The 17,171-nt window shown below is 40.4% G+C and overlaps 1 protein-coding gene and 1 long non-coding RNA gene across 3 annotated transcripts in view; both read left to right on the forward strand.

The window, feature by feature from the left end:
* The first annotated feature begins 2,386 nt into the window (after nucleotides 1-2,386).
* Nucleotides 2,387-9,016, forward strand: LOC125947500 (uncharacterized). The gene is made up of 2 exons (XR_007468343.1): nucleotides 2,387-7,320; nucleotides 7,369-9,016. It is a non-coding gene; the product is annotated as an uncharacterized LOC125947500 (long non-coding RNA).
* A 3,588-nt stretch (nucleotides 9,017-12,604) lies between these two features.
* Nucleotides 12,605-17,171, forward strand: part of LOC119434937 (short transient receptor potential channel 4-associated protein-like) — a 142,194-nt gene continuing 137,627 nt past the window's right edge. Inside the window, exons 1-2 of one of the 2 annotated variants that reach the window (XM_037701949.2) lie at nucleotides 12,605-12,800; nucleotides 15,330-15,479. In XM_037701949.2, coding sequence (XP_037557877.1) covers nucleotides 12,687-12,800; nucleotides 15,330-15,479 — 264 coding nt within the window. In that variant the 5' untranslated portion in view covers nucleotides 12,605-12,686. The remainder of the gene's footprint in view (nucleotides 12,801-15,329; nucleotides 15,480-17,171) is intronic. The other variant, XM_037701942.2, reaches the window with a different exon arrangement.

Raw genomic sequence — 17,171 nt, forward strand, 5'->3', positions numbered from 1 at the left:
TACAGATTCTCAGTTGAAAAAACATCACAGGAAAATGTTGAGCTGGGTAGGTTGATAAAGCTTCTGGAACATGTAACTTTTACTGAGAGCAGAACCTTGGTGTGTCACGAAATAACTTAAACTGGTAGATGCTTGGCACTGACCTGTGCCATGTCTAAATTTTCACATTTCTCCCCTTCTACATCATGTGTTGGGGCAGCATCTAGCAGAGGCTGGGTGTTTTTAAGAATCACATTGGTGGCTTAGTATACTTTTTGTGCACAAAAAACTGATGCATAAGAATGCTGTAAAATTCATAACGTTACACTGACATCAGCCAGGTAGCAGCTTGTAAATTCAAAAGTGGAGATATGGCTTTTGTTATCATTGCTAATGTGTGATCTTCCACGAGGCACTGCAGAGATTTTAGATTTTAGCCTAATGCTGCTGCATACATGCAAACGTGATCTTTGTGGCTGTGATTCATGCCAGTGCCCTTATTGAGCTCTTTCTGTTTATAGTATCATTGTGTGAATCAAAAACCGGGGCCAAAGCAGACATCCTCAAATGCTGACATTGCAATCTCTTCTAGCAGGTGTTCACTAGCTTAGAAGAATAATCCAAGCCATGCGAGTCTGGAAGATGGAATGCACACTAAAATCCGACTTCTTACAATATTTTGTGTCTTGAAAATTATCAAAAAATATAGTGTTTAGAAGTGTTTCTTCTAGGTTAATTTCTAGTGTGAGTAATTGCTCTTTCTCCAGTGTATTATTACTGGCTTGACAGGTTGCATCCATGATGCAAGGGCATGCCTGTGTTTTCTTAGAAAATTAACAAATTTGCATATTATGTTCTGCTGTAAACACGCTTAAAATCAAGGATATGCATAAATAATATGCAAATGTAAACTCTAGCTTCCCTCATGGCATAAGCACGTTCACTTTATTAGCAGCTTTTTTTAATTCTCTTTTCATATGCTGAACAATTAATTTTACTTGTGTGAAATATCACCTTATAAATAATGCCTGAGGCATCAAAGGTGGAGAGAGGGGAGAAGTGTCAGAATTTTCCTAAATAAGCTGGACATTCTAAGCCAGCAGTTAACATGTTAAAAGAGGCATTTACGCTTGTTTTTTTATTTTTATATTACAGGTATTACTGTGCTTGCAAACGTTATGGAGTATGTGCATAGATGTATGCGGAAAATTGTGAATGGTATGAAGGACTTACCGAGTTGACCATGTTTCATTGAAATATCATCTTTGCACTGCACAAAGTGCAGATTTCTCTAGAGAAAAAAGAAAATCCTAGAGAAGGCACCATTTCACATGCTATAGGGTGTAAATATTGCATTGGTGTTTCTTCTATATCAGTAACAATCTTTCAAAAAGGTCCTCTGATGTTGATGATAGCATGCTTCTTCGTAATACTCTCTCACCAAGTTGAGAAGTTCATAATGTTTGCTCATGTGAGACAGCATGCTTGTAAAGTTAACCAGTCTTATGAAAAAAAAAAAAAAAGGCGAGCACCTACCTTATGTGTTAAAGGGATACGGACATGAAATGTGAAAATTTTACAAAAATGCTGAAAATGAATCCTCAGTGTGTGATTACACTGAAAAGAAGTAGTCACTTAGCTCATTTTTGAGCCAATGGCTTTATTTTTGGCGTTTTTGTGAGCGTGCGCCTCGCCGCCCGACCCGCGGGAGTTGGAAGGTGACATCACGACACCCTCGTCGGATAGCCAGCCAGCCGGTCGCGGTCATTCGAAGCACGCCAACGCCGTCATCGCGAGCATGGATTCGAGTTCTGGTGCCTCTACCAGCGATGAGTACACGTCTGAAGACGAGGACCATTCCAACTTGGCAAGAAATATTACCGCTTACGGTTACGAGCCTTCCGTGTCAAGCGACGAAGAAGAGCAGGCGGCCGTGGAAGTGCCAGTCAGGTTTTCGCAAACCTTAGCGCGAAGATTTCGCTCTGCACCAGACACTGGTGCAAAAATTATTTGTCATTTCCTCTGTAAACTTGTTTTTTCAAGAGTGCACGCAGGCGAGGCAGCTGCGGGGTACTTCAGCACTGTGTGGATGACTGAATAGTAGTTTATGCCGTTGGCATGAGCAACTGCTGTGAGGTATCGGTACCTCTGAGACTCTCACGTCCACTTCGCCAGCCGACCGACAGGTGGCAGCAACTGGCTGGCGTTCTGCCCAGCTTTTCTGCTTTTAGCCTGTGGAGAAACAGAGCTGTGTGTGTGTCTGATCTTGTGAGTCGCGCTCGCTAGCCTTGTATTGTTTATTATGCTTTGCTAACATTTTTAAAGACATTACTGCCTTCGTGCCCAGCATCAGGAATCTCGCCCCAGCCTTGCCCTCACAATGCACAAGGCTACAAGTGAACGAAAACAGTACCGACATCTTTTCGCCTCCTCTTTTCCAACGCACCGCCGATCATTTCTGCTTTGCGTTTTCGTGAGAAGACCGATGGCACAGCGTCAGGCTTTAAGCATTGCCTTTTGAGCGGCATGCCGAGGCAGCACAGCCGGGCTGGTCACATAATCATCGTCGACGAAGTGGTCCGCGCAAATGAAGTCTTTTTTTAGAGGTCTCCAGGCTGTGCGTGATGGCTGACAGGCAGGTATCCAAAGTTTACGCACCTTCTCGTCTCTGGGAAACGTGTGCGACGGCATGTCACGACCGACGATGCTGTTATAACAGCAATGTCTGGGCATTTCCTTCCGCCACGACGAACGCGTCAGTACCGAGGGACGACCGCGGGAAGGCACATGTAAGACGCACCACCTGAGCGGAGCGCCGACGGGGATAATGTTTCGGACCGATCACATGCGAAGATCGCCGAAAGGGGTTAAACAAACGCTGCAAGGGACCGACACCCCCGGAAACACTGCGACGGCTGTGGCCGACCTTGGCCAAAAAACCACCCACCAACCTTTGTGTCCGTATCCCTTTAACACTGTCGAGTGAAATTCCTTGGATGTACGCATTTCTAAATGTAGGAAGTAACATAATACTGCTTAAAGAAGTGTCTTACTTTTCTTCCTTTCTTCCTTCCTTCCTTTTTTTCTTTCTTTCTTTCTTTCTTTCTTTATTATGTAGCTGTTGACTCTGCAATTGCAATATGAAGACTAGATTCCTTGAGAGCACAAGAAGTTACACCAACTTTTAATGCAAACAGTTTAAAATGCACACTAAGTGCAGCTCAGCTTCGAACGGGAAGTAGGAGGAAATTGGAGGTGGTGGTCATGTGGTGTCACAAACCATTGAAGTGTGTGGATGTCAGCTAGGAGCAGTGTTTGAAGACGATACCATGACTGTGTTTCCAAGTGCAGCACACCTACAAATTGGCTCTTCCATTAAATTTGGTGTTTCTTGCATTCAACTTGAGTTAGGCTTCATCCTCTGCTGTTTCTTCTCTGAGAACACAGAGTGTTCCCCTTACCTTCTCTTACCTCGTATCCTGTCAATTTCAACTCGGCATTTGTCAGCATGGTCATGGCATGTGTGCATGCATCACCAGTGTGTGGTACTGCGTGATCGCCACCTCCAGTCTCCATTGTGTCTCCAATATCCTCCTTCAAATCTGAAGCCACACTGCACGTGTTGTAGGTTTCGAACTGGTTGCATTAAAAGGTGATGTAATTATTTGTTGGGGAGGAATTGGAGGCTTCATAATTACTTAGTCAATAGCTACCTAGTAAAACAAAAAATAAGACGCATGCAGCATCATGGAAATGTCTACAGGCTCATGGCATAGCATGTGTTATTCTGCTTTCCTTCACTGATAATCTCTTCTCTATCTCAATTCGCTATCAGCTAATCACAAATTTTTCTATTAAAAAAAATGACAGATAAGACAATGAAATGTCATGTCCACAGCGTCACGAGAATGTGTGGTTCAAATTCATCGAATTTTCTCCTAAAGCTTTGAAACAATGCACCAAAAGAAATATAGACACACCAAAAGTATTATGGTACCACTTTGAAATCATGCTTTAAATGTGGGCTGTTGTGACATCATGGAAGTCAAACAGGATTTGAGAAAAAACTCCTGTTGAATGATAGCAATGGTCAGGGTAACACCAGAGCTGCCAGCCAATATTACAAAGTATATCATGTCTGTAGTGTTCATTTCTTGTTCTCTACCTTTTTCTTCTTTATGTTGCAATGTTTTGATGAAAAAATGCTGTTGCCCTAGTCAATTTTGTTCTAATTAGATACTAGTGTATGTCTTAGTAGCAGATTGTATAATCCATTGTCTGGGTGAACTTATAAGCTGCAGCATCTGCTTGCTTTTAATGTTCTAAAATTGTTGAGTTAGTTTTTAAACCATAGTTTTATTGCAAGGAACATGTGTACAAGAAACACAAAAAAGACCCCAAGCTTTCTCCTGTGTTACAAACTCCACTTTCACCTAGACTAACGGTGTTGCTACTGTTAGATTTTTCATAGAATGTTTAAAAGCGCTCCTACATCATAAGCAATGAAAAACTACACTGCCAGCTGATATGCATATGCAGCATACACCACAGAGAAATTACGTATGCTGCATATTGCTATTTGCATATTTATTTTTGTTATGTATGCTGCATATTGCTATTTGCATATTTATTTTTGTTTCTTGAGGATGTGGGCTGGGAATATAGCGGAGGAAACTACTCCATTAACAGCATAATAAGCTGCATGCATAATTTTTAATTATCAGGCCATAATTTTTATTCATGCTCTGAGGTCAGCAGTATTTCCTAGGCCTTATGAATTTTAAAGATAACTGTTTTCTTGTCGCTATGCCCAATGCCTTCAGTGCAGTCTGCCAGTAAAGGTAGACAGGACAAAGTAGAGACTGGTCTAGCACCTTGCTACCGACTGAACATTTATTGTTCACGCACAAAAAAATGTGTGAAAATTACTAATGCAAGACAGTTATTAGTGAAGCTCAAAAATCTCAACAAGTCAGTGACAACAAGAAGCAAGAAAAGGAGAAAGCCGGGAAATTTCACAACCATCTTAATGCTACCTCGTCACATCTCATCCTTAAACATTTATTCTTTTGTCTGCACACTCTAGGGTTGATTGACACACTCTCTAGACCCACTGTGCCATCTGAAAGGCTTCAGCAAGCTTTCAAGTCCACTTATTCAAAGAAAGGCAAAAGGCAGACAGGTTGTAGTGGCTGCACGTTTGATGAAACACACATGTCAGTATGCAAAATTATAAATTAGAATTGAGGTGCGGTTTATGAAATCCCACTGTCATGTCGGGCTGATGACTGGGTTGTCTGGTACTGGATAGCAGACGTTTTCATCGCCACCAAAAGGACCACTTAATTTTCACTTCTTGTTCCACTGCTATGAGTGCAGCTGCTCACCTTCATACTCCAATACTAGCATACTGGTAAAGCACAGAGGGGATCACAGTTCGAAGTTTCTGGGGCCTGCCACATTGCAAAGGGGGAAATCACATGTCATTCTGTTATCAGATATGCCGACAAAAACAAAATGTCATATCTGGATGGACAGGATGGTCTTCCAGCAGTTTCTGGAAGCTTGGATATCTGTGCTTTCTTCTTGTTTTTTTTTTTTTTTTTTTTTTTTTTTTTTTTTTTTTTCTTTGGCAGCTTCCTGCTATCGCTGGTTCGTTACTTATAGGTTGTTGGGCTTCTCTGATAACAGTGGCATGCATTTGTGTTGTGTATCAATTTTCAATGTGGGTACAGTAAGCATGCTGCTGATAGAAAGCACTTTTCTCATCCCTGCTTCATCTTGTTCGTTTTGTTGCATGCTGCACAAAATGAAGTCTCCAGTATGCCTACTTCACTACCCTTACAGTTTTTGTAGCAGTGCATGATTAATAGTGACTGTGCAGTTATTATCGTTAACTATTTCAATGTCCTGAAGACATTTGAAATGTCTGTTCAATTGGAACAGCTTCATTTGGATCAGCTTCACAACTTTACTTCAATTGGAATAGCTTTACAACTGTGCAGAAAATCCAAATAAGGCACAGTGGGATAGTATTTTATCTCTCTTTATGACTTATGAAATGTGCTACCAGCACAAATTAGAACAGCACACTAGGAGTAGATGCCTTGTGTCCCATTCAAAATAGCTCTGGTTATAAATATTGCAATGCTAGGAACAAATTAGCCCACCGAACACCTTTAGTTACACTCGCTTGCGACAAACATTATTTTAGTTTGTGAAGCCGACCAAGTTTAACATTTTGTTTTTAGTTTCACTGTTCCCATGGAAAATAATATATTTGGCTCTATAGTATACTGTGTGACGACAACTCTGAATGTATTTGTTTATAACAATTTAAAAATACCATATGGTAAGGGGGTGTTATAAACACTAGTAATTGCCTGTTGAATGCTCAGCATTTCAGCACATGCACTTTTATCGTCCGGATTTGTTCCAGATCTCGATGATATATAATAATTAGGCACTAAATTTACCTGAAATCAATTTTTTTTTTTTTAATATTAGAGTCTAGCTTTAGTTGTAGCTGTCCAAATTGCTGGAAGTTTCTGACAAGAACGCAGTGCTTAAGTTACTTTGTACATTCTTGTCAAGGCCAAGGACTTAAATTTAATTCTGTTGCACAAGAGGTGCACTTCTGAGATGACTAGAATATTGTGTTACACAAGTGCACCATTTCCTAAATGAAATTTGTCGAAACGTATTGTTGGACTAGTTGTTTTGTCATGACTTGCAAACGGCGCTGTTTTGCAAGTCCTAATTCAACAAAGGCCCACACTGCTGACAGCTTTAAAATGCTATCTGCCACAGGACAGCAGAAAAAAGAGAACTGCTCAAAAAGTAAAAATATAATTGATGAGCCAGCCTAATTACTCGCATTCATTGCAGGCGAAAAAAAAATTATGGGTATGCCATACTTGTCCACGGAAATTTTTGAAAATTTAAGTAATGACTCTGGAATAGGTTTAATGGGCTATTTTCTTCCAAACTGGTTAGGTTAACTGTTCTAGCTGGCAGGAATTGCACATACTATGAAGCAGAAATGAAACGCTAACATGAGCAATTAACGCAGCTTTTCTTTTCGACTCTACAGTGTATCATCAATTCATATCATCAATCATCAATTCATAACGGTTTGCGATTGTGCACTTGCATAACCTTCTACGTGGAAACACAAACTATGCCAGTTGCTTGCACGAGTGAATGTAGAAGCTTGAAGGAGTGTGTGTTCTAATTCATGTAACTATGTTAACCTGAATTTCAGTACTCGTGTTTCCTAGTTTCTCAGACCCTCAAACTATGGGAGGGTGCTCAGAACCAAATTGGGCTTTACAACTAGTAGTGCACTTTTTTTTCCTGTAATATGATCACTAAAATCACACAAATGAGGGCTGCTTTGATTCATAGGGTCACAGGATGCTCAGTTTTATGTTAGTGAGTAGATAGTTGGAGATAGTCAAATTGGGCAGTCATATTCCTAAAACCTGGTTGGAAACAAACTTGTGTCATTGCAGAGTGGGGTGTCTGTGCATAAACTGTCTGATGCACAAGCGTTGAATTTTCTTTGCTGTTGTTAATTGCAAATTGCCATGCTCATATTCTTTGTGCAGTGTCATGTCATCTTGTAATGCTTTCTTTCTCTCCCTCTCTCGAGTCACTGTTCAGTTGTGTGAGTCACACAGTAATAGTAGTCATGTCGAGATCTGTAGAAATGTTAGTAACATTCCTGTTTTTTTGGAAATCCCCTTTCGAGATTTTTGTCATTGTTACATCCAAAGAAGGAGCAGGCAGATATGCTTAAACTTGGATATCGGGCTTACAAATTACACAGTATATTATTTTAATCTGACAAGCATCCTCACACCTTTAGGGAGGCATTATTACCTGCCATATTCTCATTTTGAACTGTAACCTTATCTAATACCTCAGTGAGGCTCACTTTTTTTTTTTTTTGGTATAATAGTGAACATTGGAGTAAGCTAGAAAGAGTGTCGTCATATGTGGACTCTTCATTCATCAGCTTCTGTGTTTTTTGCCACCATTTCACTAAAGCATTTTGTCTGCTGAAAACAGAAATCTGTGCAATATTTATGCTTTGTCTAGTCTGTAATGTGTGGTTGAATAGCATGTAACACGACTATTGGCAGCGTGATCGGTGCATGTGATTTTTCATGTATTGACTGCTTCATCTGCTCTTTCGCTGCTTTCCTATGTTAGCAGTCTTCAAAGGAGGTGCAGACGTGCATTTCTGAGCTTCCTCGTGTGTCATATTTTCCTAGAAAGTATAATTGTATTTCTGCAGGATCACAACATAGACCTGAGAATGGTAAACCTCTCATGTGTTTTTAAGAATACTCATAAAAGAGCTTTAGGATCTCTGTTCTGCCACCAAAGGTTCTCTAGTCAACATGGCTGTAGTTATTTTGTATCTTTAGTCTTAGTTTGTTTTGGTAATGAAAGTACATGATATGATATTTGCCAGCATAGTATTATATTACTGAAATTTTTCCTTAGTATATTTAGGCATACATGGGCACGGCTGACACATATGCAAAAAAAAGTCTTCCCACTGCACACATTTTTTTCATTGACGTAGCAGAAAATCTATCTGTTTTTCATAGCACCATTTCAATTGTTGTTGTTTGACATGCCCATGGTTTTAATCTTGCTTGAGCATAATAGGCCCATTACATGTCACTTCTGAGTTGGTTACTGAATGCCAGAACAAAAGTTTTGGCCCTCAAAATGTGTGTTCTTTAAAGTTGCTTTATCATTGGTTTTGCATTTTTTACATTTTTGATGCCTCTAATTTCAACAAACTTTGCATCAACACCCTTGGAAGTTCTATAAATGCAATCTGCAGTGGCCAGCAGACCAGTGATGAGTGTATGCAGCACCGGCTTGCCATAATTCTTGACAAACTTATATGAATCAAAAATTTTTTTCATAGCATGTTATTCAGTGTTTCCTGAATTTCAGCAGGTGTTTTGTGTGTACAAAAAGGTGCAAGATTTGCCAAATAAAATCGTTTGCAAAATGTTTTGTCTGTTACTGCTGCATGGCATCTGACATGACTTCACATAGGCAGGAATCATTCCTGTTCATGCCAAAGGCTTTCCGCATGCTATGTTCCAGATGAACAGTCATGTTAACTGATGAGGTTCATCCTGTGTGTGGCTTGAAACTTGCAACACCTTTGTGATGTTCAGTTTTGTTGCCTTTTCACTGAATCTGTTAATACTTGGGAATGCCGAAGCTGTGTATGTACAAACCTCGTTATACAAAGTCGAATCCGACACGAAAATACCTTCGTTATATCTGATGTTGGTTATAAGCATGTATTAGTTGCACGCTGATAGTGGCAAGAAACATTTTGAAGTTCTGTTATTATATTCAACAATCTGTTACAGCCATATTTGCTGTATCAAGGTTTAACTGTAGACCCAGTCTCACCCTTTTCCAAGAGAAATTGGTATGAAGTTGAGCATATTCTAAATGCAAAACAGATCAGTAGAGTATATTTTGTTCCTGATAGTCTATCTGTTGAGTGGCAAGCAGACAAATGGACCAGTTTTATTTTGGTTAGAATCGATCCCTACACATTTGCCTTTGCGATTTTATTTATTTATGAAGAACTGTCGGTAACGATTGTTTTCCTTGCTGTAAGAGGCTTACCCGCCGTAGTGGCTCAACGGCTATGGTGTTGTGCTGCCAAGCACAAGGTCACAGTTTCTATAACAAATTGTGCTGGCCACATTCAAATGGGGTAGAATGTGAAAACGCGTGCGTATCATGCTTTGGGTGCATGTTAAAGAAACCCAGGTAGTGGAAATAAATCTGGAGCCTACCACCATGGCGTTCTCATAGCCCACTGCGGAGCTTGGGGATGTTAAATCCCACAATTAATTCATTTAGCTTACTGTGTCAAATTAAAGCATATTAAAAATTATGATAACAGTTCAAAGGTTTTGCAGTCTACAGCCCTGTTTCTCTTAATATTCCTTGGTTGGCTTTTCTTTCATAATTTAAGACAAATTGAGGGTTGTCTGAAACAGCTGCGTGCACATGACTATGACAAAAATATAAATTTAGGCTTCCTGATATTGAAGTTGACAAAAATCATCTGAAGGAAATACTGTTTATGCACAAATAAGACAATGGGGTCTTTTATTAGTTTTTTTTTCATGGCTACCAACCTTAGAAAGCACTTTGCAATGTATAGATACATTTTTTTGGAACTCAATTTCAGCAGTGTTTGACTCCTAAGCAACTGTGCTTCTCAGAAAAACTAACCCTTTGGCATCCCAGTGAGAAAACAGACATGCAAGAGGAGGCATTTCAGTGATAAAAGCAATCCAAATGAAGTGGCAGTGATAATCTATTCAGAAGGCAGTAGTGCATATAGCTGATATTCTCAAGGAGACCACAAATTCAGTTTAAGTGCGGAAGGTTTGTTATGGTGGTAATACATGCACATAGCATTTCTCCAAAAGTGTCTGAACAGCACTCCAGAGCAGAAGGAAAACAATTAAGCTATCGACTGCAATAAAAAATATGCACGTGGAGTAAGTGGGTAGAATAGCTTGAGTGGGCAGAAGGCGATGACACCTGCCAGTACGTGGGTGACACTCTCCACTCACAACCAAAAAGTTTCAAAGCCCAGATGTGGCCCTGCGACAAGGCTCATAGTACTTCAATTTCCAGAACTTCATTGGAGCACTGGAAGTTCCCTCTCTCTGGGCCATGACATGGGTCTGGCATGCCCATGAAGTGTCTTGAGAACTTTTTGAGGGGACTGTGTGTGGCTGACACTGGGGACAATAAGGCTGAAGTCAGCTATTAATGGTGCCAGGACACATTTATTCCCCTCTTAATTACATCTCAGTCTTTCACAATATTTGCTGTATCGCAGCAGTGAGAGCAGTGGCTTGCACAGGGGAATAGAGCATGTTTCCATTAAGCAACATGAGGATGGGGAAAGCCTGGAAGACTACGGGAAGTGCAGCTTTGAAGAAAGGCATTTTTGAGAAGTAGCATGAGTACAGCACATGTATATGTAATCAAGCCATATAACAAAGTTTCAAGGTTCAAGAGCTTCGTCTGTCATTATTTTTATTACCAACCCTTCCCCTACCGGAAAATGGGGGTAAGTGATAGCTTGTCCTTGGTGCACTTAAACTAATCATGATGTGACGGCTGCGACTGAGAGAACTACGTCGCTGACGGTATGCCCGCAGTCCGCCGTTGTCACTTAATGCGTTCGACATTGTCTCGAGTTTGCTCGGCGCATGGTTAGCAGCACTCAACCGCCCAAGATCTTTTACACCGGGACTCCGCCGATTCCTCCACAGCACAACTTCTCGCTGACCAGGACGATCCCCAGCCCCTGCTTTTATATTCTGAGATCCTACAGCACCTCCGGCTGAGTAGACACACTTTACCCCGCCTGATCCCAAATTAGATAAGGCAATGGAGGTAGCATGGAGGCGCTTACAAACATTGTCCTTTCCAAATCCTTATGTATTATCAAAGATGACAGAAGAAAAGCGAAATTCTATGCTGGAATGATTAACGTCAACGCTGCCAGCTGCATGTGGAAGCAGACGACGACGACGAACAGCGGGAGCAGTGGCACGAGCGCGTGCCGAGCCAATGCTGATGATAGTTTTTTTGCGTACACGGACGCCATCGAAAAAAAAAAAAAAAAAAAAAAAAAAAAAAAAGAAAAACCAGGAAGGAGCAAGCGAAATAGGTATAACGCCTTCATGCCCTTCAGGAAGGGGCTATGAGATAAAAACATATATGACATTGAACAAATACCACGACAAATAATAGAGTGCGGAATGAAACAAACACGGAGGAAGAAAATTTTCTATGGCAATGAAAAATGGTAGGGCGCAAACTAAATTGGTATTCTGGGATATTACGTGCCAAAACCACCATCTCATTATGAAGCACGCCGTAGTGGGGGACTCCGAATTAATTTTGAACACCTGGGGTTCTTTAAACGTGCATCTAATGCACGCGGTGCACGAGCGTTTTTTCATCCCGCCCTCATCGGAATGAGGCTGCCGTGCTCAGCAGAGCAACGCCGTAGCTACCGACTATCCGTGACTGGGAAGTGGAAAAAAGCTCAGTATATTGCGAAATACGATATATCCGAATTACAAGGTTCTGTAAGATAAAAAGAAGAATTGACTAGCAGAGCTTTTGGTAATAATCTGTTTCCATGTTCACGGACTCCGCCAAGGCCGTGAGATGGCGGGACATTTAAAGGAACACTCTCGTCTCTTGCGTTGCAACGAAAATGTGCTTTTTGTAATACATTTGTCCGCATAGTGTTAATATTCGTTCACCCATTGGTCCACCTCTTCATAAATACGTATTTTTCAGGAAAAATCAACATCCAGGCTATCTTATCGGCGTCTTATGTTCGTGGTATCGTGGCTTGTCTTGGTCAATGTAGCAAAAATTTACTCGTCATTTCACGCTGTAGCTTTTTAAATGTATAAGTTCGTTTGATATGCTGCAAAATTTTATAAATGTAGAACTTAAACGAAACAAGAACTGCCTTAGGATCGAGAAGCCCTTGATGTAGCCATGAGACTAGCCGTTCTTTTGTGTTTCATTTTCTTGGTGTTCTTATGGTGTTTTTTGGGCTGCGTCAGTTGCGTCGCGTGCCGTTGCGGAGCATGTAGGCTGGCAAGATGTCGTGCTTACGGTATATGCAACGCCGGGCGCGTGCCAGGGGCTTCAACGCTGCTCCCTACTTCACACTACAGAGGGAAATATGCGAACAGAACATGGTCATCGCGAGCAAGGTAACGAAAGTTTGGGAAAAAGGTTTGGCTCTAAGCCTAAGCATATTTCTATGATGGCTGTTTCATGAGTAGTCAATATCTTTTCTTACTTCTTGGCGCGGTACATTCGCTTATCCTAGAGCAAAGTCTGAGACCCCCTCACAGTACATTGAGCTCGTTTATTATGTGCGAACCAGTGTTCTGCGAGCTCGCTCTAGCAGCGCAGGCACTGATGTGAACGCTCTTGTGACAACTTGCAGGGACGCTTCGTGCTTGGATGAAGCGTTCGGCATTCTTACACGCATTGAATTTGTGCTAAAACTGTTTTACACCAATTGAATTGCTACAAACACCCTTTCTCTCCTGATCTCGTGGTTCACTAATGCTACCAGTTAGCTGCCTCATTTTGGCAGATTCCTCGTTGTCACTGAAGTAACGGTCGTAATGGTTTAGTTGTTTGGGTTATTTTTACACACACATCTATGAAGTGGAGTGAGAAAGTTCAGTGCATAAATAACGCTGGTCGCGTCTTGTTTGTTGCTATTTCAATGGGAAAGGACAAGTTTGTGCGAGTTCCTGAAGATAAAAAAGAGTTTTCGCCATATATTGAGCGTGCGTGTCGAGTGCACGAGAAAACAAAATTTTTGTTTGTGTTATTTGGCTGATGAAAATTTATTGTATGGGAACCGTCATGGAACTATTGTAACTAGCCAGGCTGTTTCGTTAAAATTGCTCTGCCACGTATTTGTAAAATTGAAATGTAACGACTTAAGTCGGATCTATGTATACCTGAAACTACCATACTTCTATGTTCAGTTAAGCATGTGTATTAAAACCTAGATCATTATGGCTGCTATAAATCGATTTGCTGTGGCTGGGATATCTTTTGAACTAACTGTTGGTTTTAATATTTACATTAGCTTGAATTACCTCAAGTAGCAATCTGTATGGCATAACACTAATAAATGCTTTTTGCGGCAGGCATATATGAGCCATGTTTGCGTAACTTCAATTGCATTTTGCCACTTGATCATGCTTGAACATACCAGTAAACCTTTCTTGAACATTTAACTAAGTAAAGCTTTCAGCCACCTACTATGAACTGCTTCCTAAAATTAGAATTTTATGCCTTTGCAAAAAGTGTGTTTACAATGCTCATGAACAGGCTATTTTACCTACATGCATATTCTACTTGGCAGTATGCATTGTATTTGGCTCAATATTTTGTATCAACTGCAGTCTGCCATTGCAGTTTCTATAATGTTAGGTGTATGTCAGAGTAGTGTACTATATTTTGTGGCCTTTAGAGCTATAACCTTTTGTTCATTACAAGATATTTCGCCAAGTCTGTATGACAAGAAACATCAGATATGAATAATGCTAAAGTTTATTAATCTGAATTGGCTCAGCATTCCCGACTTGTTAACCCAACATCATTTTGCTGTGATTATTAAAACGTAGAGCAGTATTATTTGGCATCTATGCAATGTTATGTTAGAGCTGAACAGGGAAACTATGCAGCTTTGTTGGCACATAAGATTGCGTATGTCACATCCAAGAAGTACCGAGTAAATACTTTTACTAATTATTTCTGGTATACTAGCTCATTTTGCCATAGCCATCATTCACTGTCTTTTATATTGGAAACACCTTTGTCCCGAAGCTTTCACTTATGTCAAGGATGTACACAAAAGTAGGATACAAGCATTAAAGGCTACAGGACATGTGCTCATGCAGGTCTTGTTGCCGTTTTTGTCTGCTTCCAAATTTTGTCCGTGTGCTCATTTTTCATAACCTAGCTATGTTTGTACCAAGCCACCTTGCTGATTTCACTGCATAAAAATATGCTATTTACTCAAATATTATACCTCTTTATTTTGCTCTCCCATTTTTAGCAGTTCTCAGTATGTGGACCAACTAGTAAAGATATGAACTTTCTAGGTGGTCTTGTACAGTGTCACAACCAGCTGTGTTAAGAATTGCTGCTGTTCTATTCTTATTGTAAATTTTCTGCTCCTGTGTACTAATTGTACTTCAGTAAACATTATAATGTACACTCTTAATTTTCGCATCTTTTGACATTTTTCTAAACTGTGTTAAAGATTACGATTTTTTTTTTATCATCTCATCATCTCATATCAAACACTTCGAAAATGCAGACGTCAATACATTGTGTTGCTTTTTCTCTTACTTGATGATTATGGATTCTTTATATTGCTTTCAATTACATTGAGGTAGTAATGAAAGCTTGCCATACTAACATGTTAACTGCAGTATCTTCAATGTATGCCTTCCTTGAGATCTTGATTATTGCTGTCAACGTTGTCGATACCATTCAAAGGAGGAAAATGCTCAGCTGACTTGTGCATCTGTTCTGAGAGGGATTTTCGTTGAGATTCTTCATGGGAATTCTTTCTGCTTTTCTGGCTGTTCTGTTCCCCAAAATTTTTTGAACTACTTCTTTGTTGTTTATCAGTGTTTCATTACCTTATTAGTGAATACAAAATGTTCTAGGGACATGTTCTTTTATTATTTTTTGTTTGTTTCCAGCCGCCTGAGCAAATGTTGGTGATTATTCAGCCAGAGCTGGTGACATCAGAACTTGGACCTCTATACCTACGATTGCAGACCCTTGATCGCCTGTCAGTGGCCTTCTGTCCTGATGAACAGCTGTACCAAGAGGCACTGCGCATTCTTCTGGTCAGTTGTAATAAAAGCCCTATACCTTCTATTTCTTTTCTTGTCACCCCAAGTGTAGTATGCAAAAACACTTTCTTGCTTTGTACATCAAACACTGCCATAGCCACTTTTTTGTTTAATACATATACAGTAGACTTGTTAAGATGAATCTGATTAAGCCAAGTTTCTCTTAACTGAAGTCTACTGTGTGTGTGTGTGTGTGTGTGTGTGTGTGTGTGTGTGTGTGTGTGTGCGCGTGTGTGCTTGCACGTGTGCATGGTGAAAGCGTTGAAAGAGTTGGCACAGGAGCACCAGAGTAAGATTTTTAAGCATAGTGCTCCTGCGGAGCAACACAGATTTCTCATTTCTTCTCAAGCTGTTATGTATCGCCATAGTAAAGGTCTTCCTGGTCGCCACACTATTACGTCACTGATCACTTACTGGTGGTCCTGGACATTAATCCTTGACAGTGCTCTTGCGGCGACAGTAGTATTCTGCAACCAATTTTATTGTTGGATATGATGACACCTTCTCTCCCAGTGTTTGTATCATGTCTTCGTGGATTTTCCTAGATGAACTCTTTCAACACTAGTGCCACATTATGGCACATTCTTATACCCCTGTCATACTGTAAGTTTTAATTTCATTCGAATCTAATGGCATTAGCATTGACTGACATTACTAGGCTGCTACACAGCGATATTTAATGACATTAGAATCAAATGACTTCTGCAACTGAGAAACTAATTTGGCTTAGCGATGTATATTCTATACCCCAGGGACAAGGTAAAATATTACATTGAGCGTTCGTAACTTCAGAAGGAAATTAAAAAGGAAATTAATTTTGTGTGTTTTAAGGCATCTGTCATTTTAATGAGAGAAAAGCGGTGCAGGCTGCCACAAAATGTTTTTACTCTCCACTGGTGGCGTCTGGCCACTGTCACTTTACTAGTCGGCCATACTGTAAACAATCGGGCGCCTGTGTGCACGTGTTTCCAGCGTCTCGAATGGCATCTGCGAGCCTCTTCCTCTGATTAGTATGCTTTGCTCGCATTGCAAAAAGACAGCAACTAACCGCTTCGCGTGCTGCAACTAACAATCGTCGTTCAGCGCTGCCATGTCAGTCATTGCTTGTGTTCAATTTATTGGCTATGGCTAGATGGCTGGCTAAGCCTTGTCTTGGCTTACGGTAGCCAGACATTCTGAAATAGAGGTTTTATATGCGTGTTATTTCATTGAAGTGACGGCCCACATTTATATTGTTATGGTTAAGGCTGAAATGGCTTTATTTAAAGGACGAGGTTGATAGTGAAGTAAAGATGGCGTCCATAGGCTGCGCCAGCTAACGTCTTCCTCCTCTTCTCCTTGCCTGGCTCATGCCGTAGCAATATTAAAATAAATAGATTGACTTCTCAGACACTCTACACACCTTGTTCTACATTTCTCACCAATTTTTTTGATGGAATGATTGCCACTGATATTATGACCGAATGACATTAATTTTTTTTTTTTTCGGTGTAGTGCCAGCATGGGTCGAATAGCATTCGTTACACTGAATGTCATTCAAATCTATTGACATTAAAATATGCAGTGTGACAGGGGTATTGGTCTGCTTTCTTGTACTGCCGTGCTCACTTATTTCTTCGGTACCTGAAAAGAAAGGGTTTTTCCTTGTCTTCGTTTTGTGTAAATTAAGATGACTTTTCAAAGCTT

This window comes from Dermacentor silvarum, chromosome 1 (assembly GCF_013339745.2).
Source record: "Dermacentor silvarum isolate Dsil-2018 chromosome 1, BIME_Dsil_1.4, whole genome shotgun sequence".
Classification (NCBI taxonomy): Eukaryota; Metazoa; Arthropoda; class Arachnida; order Ixodida; family Ixodidae; genus Dermacentor; species Dermacentor silvarum.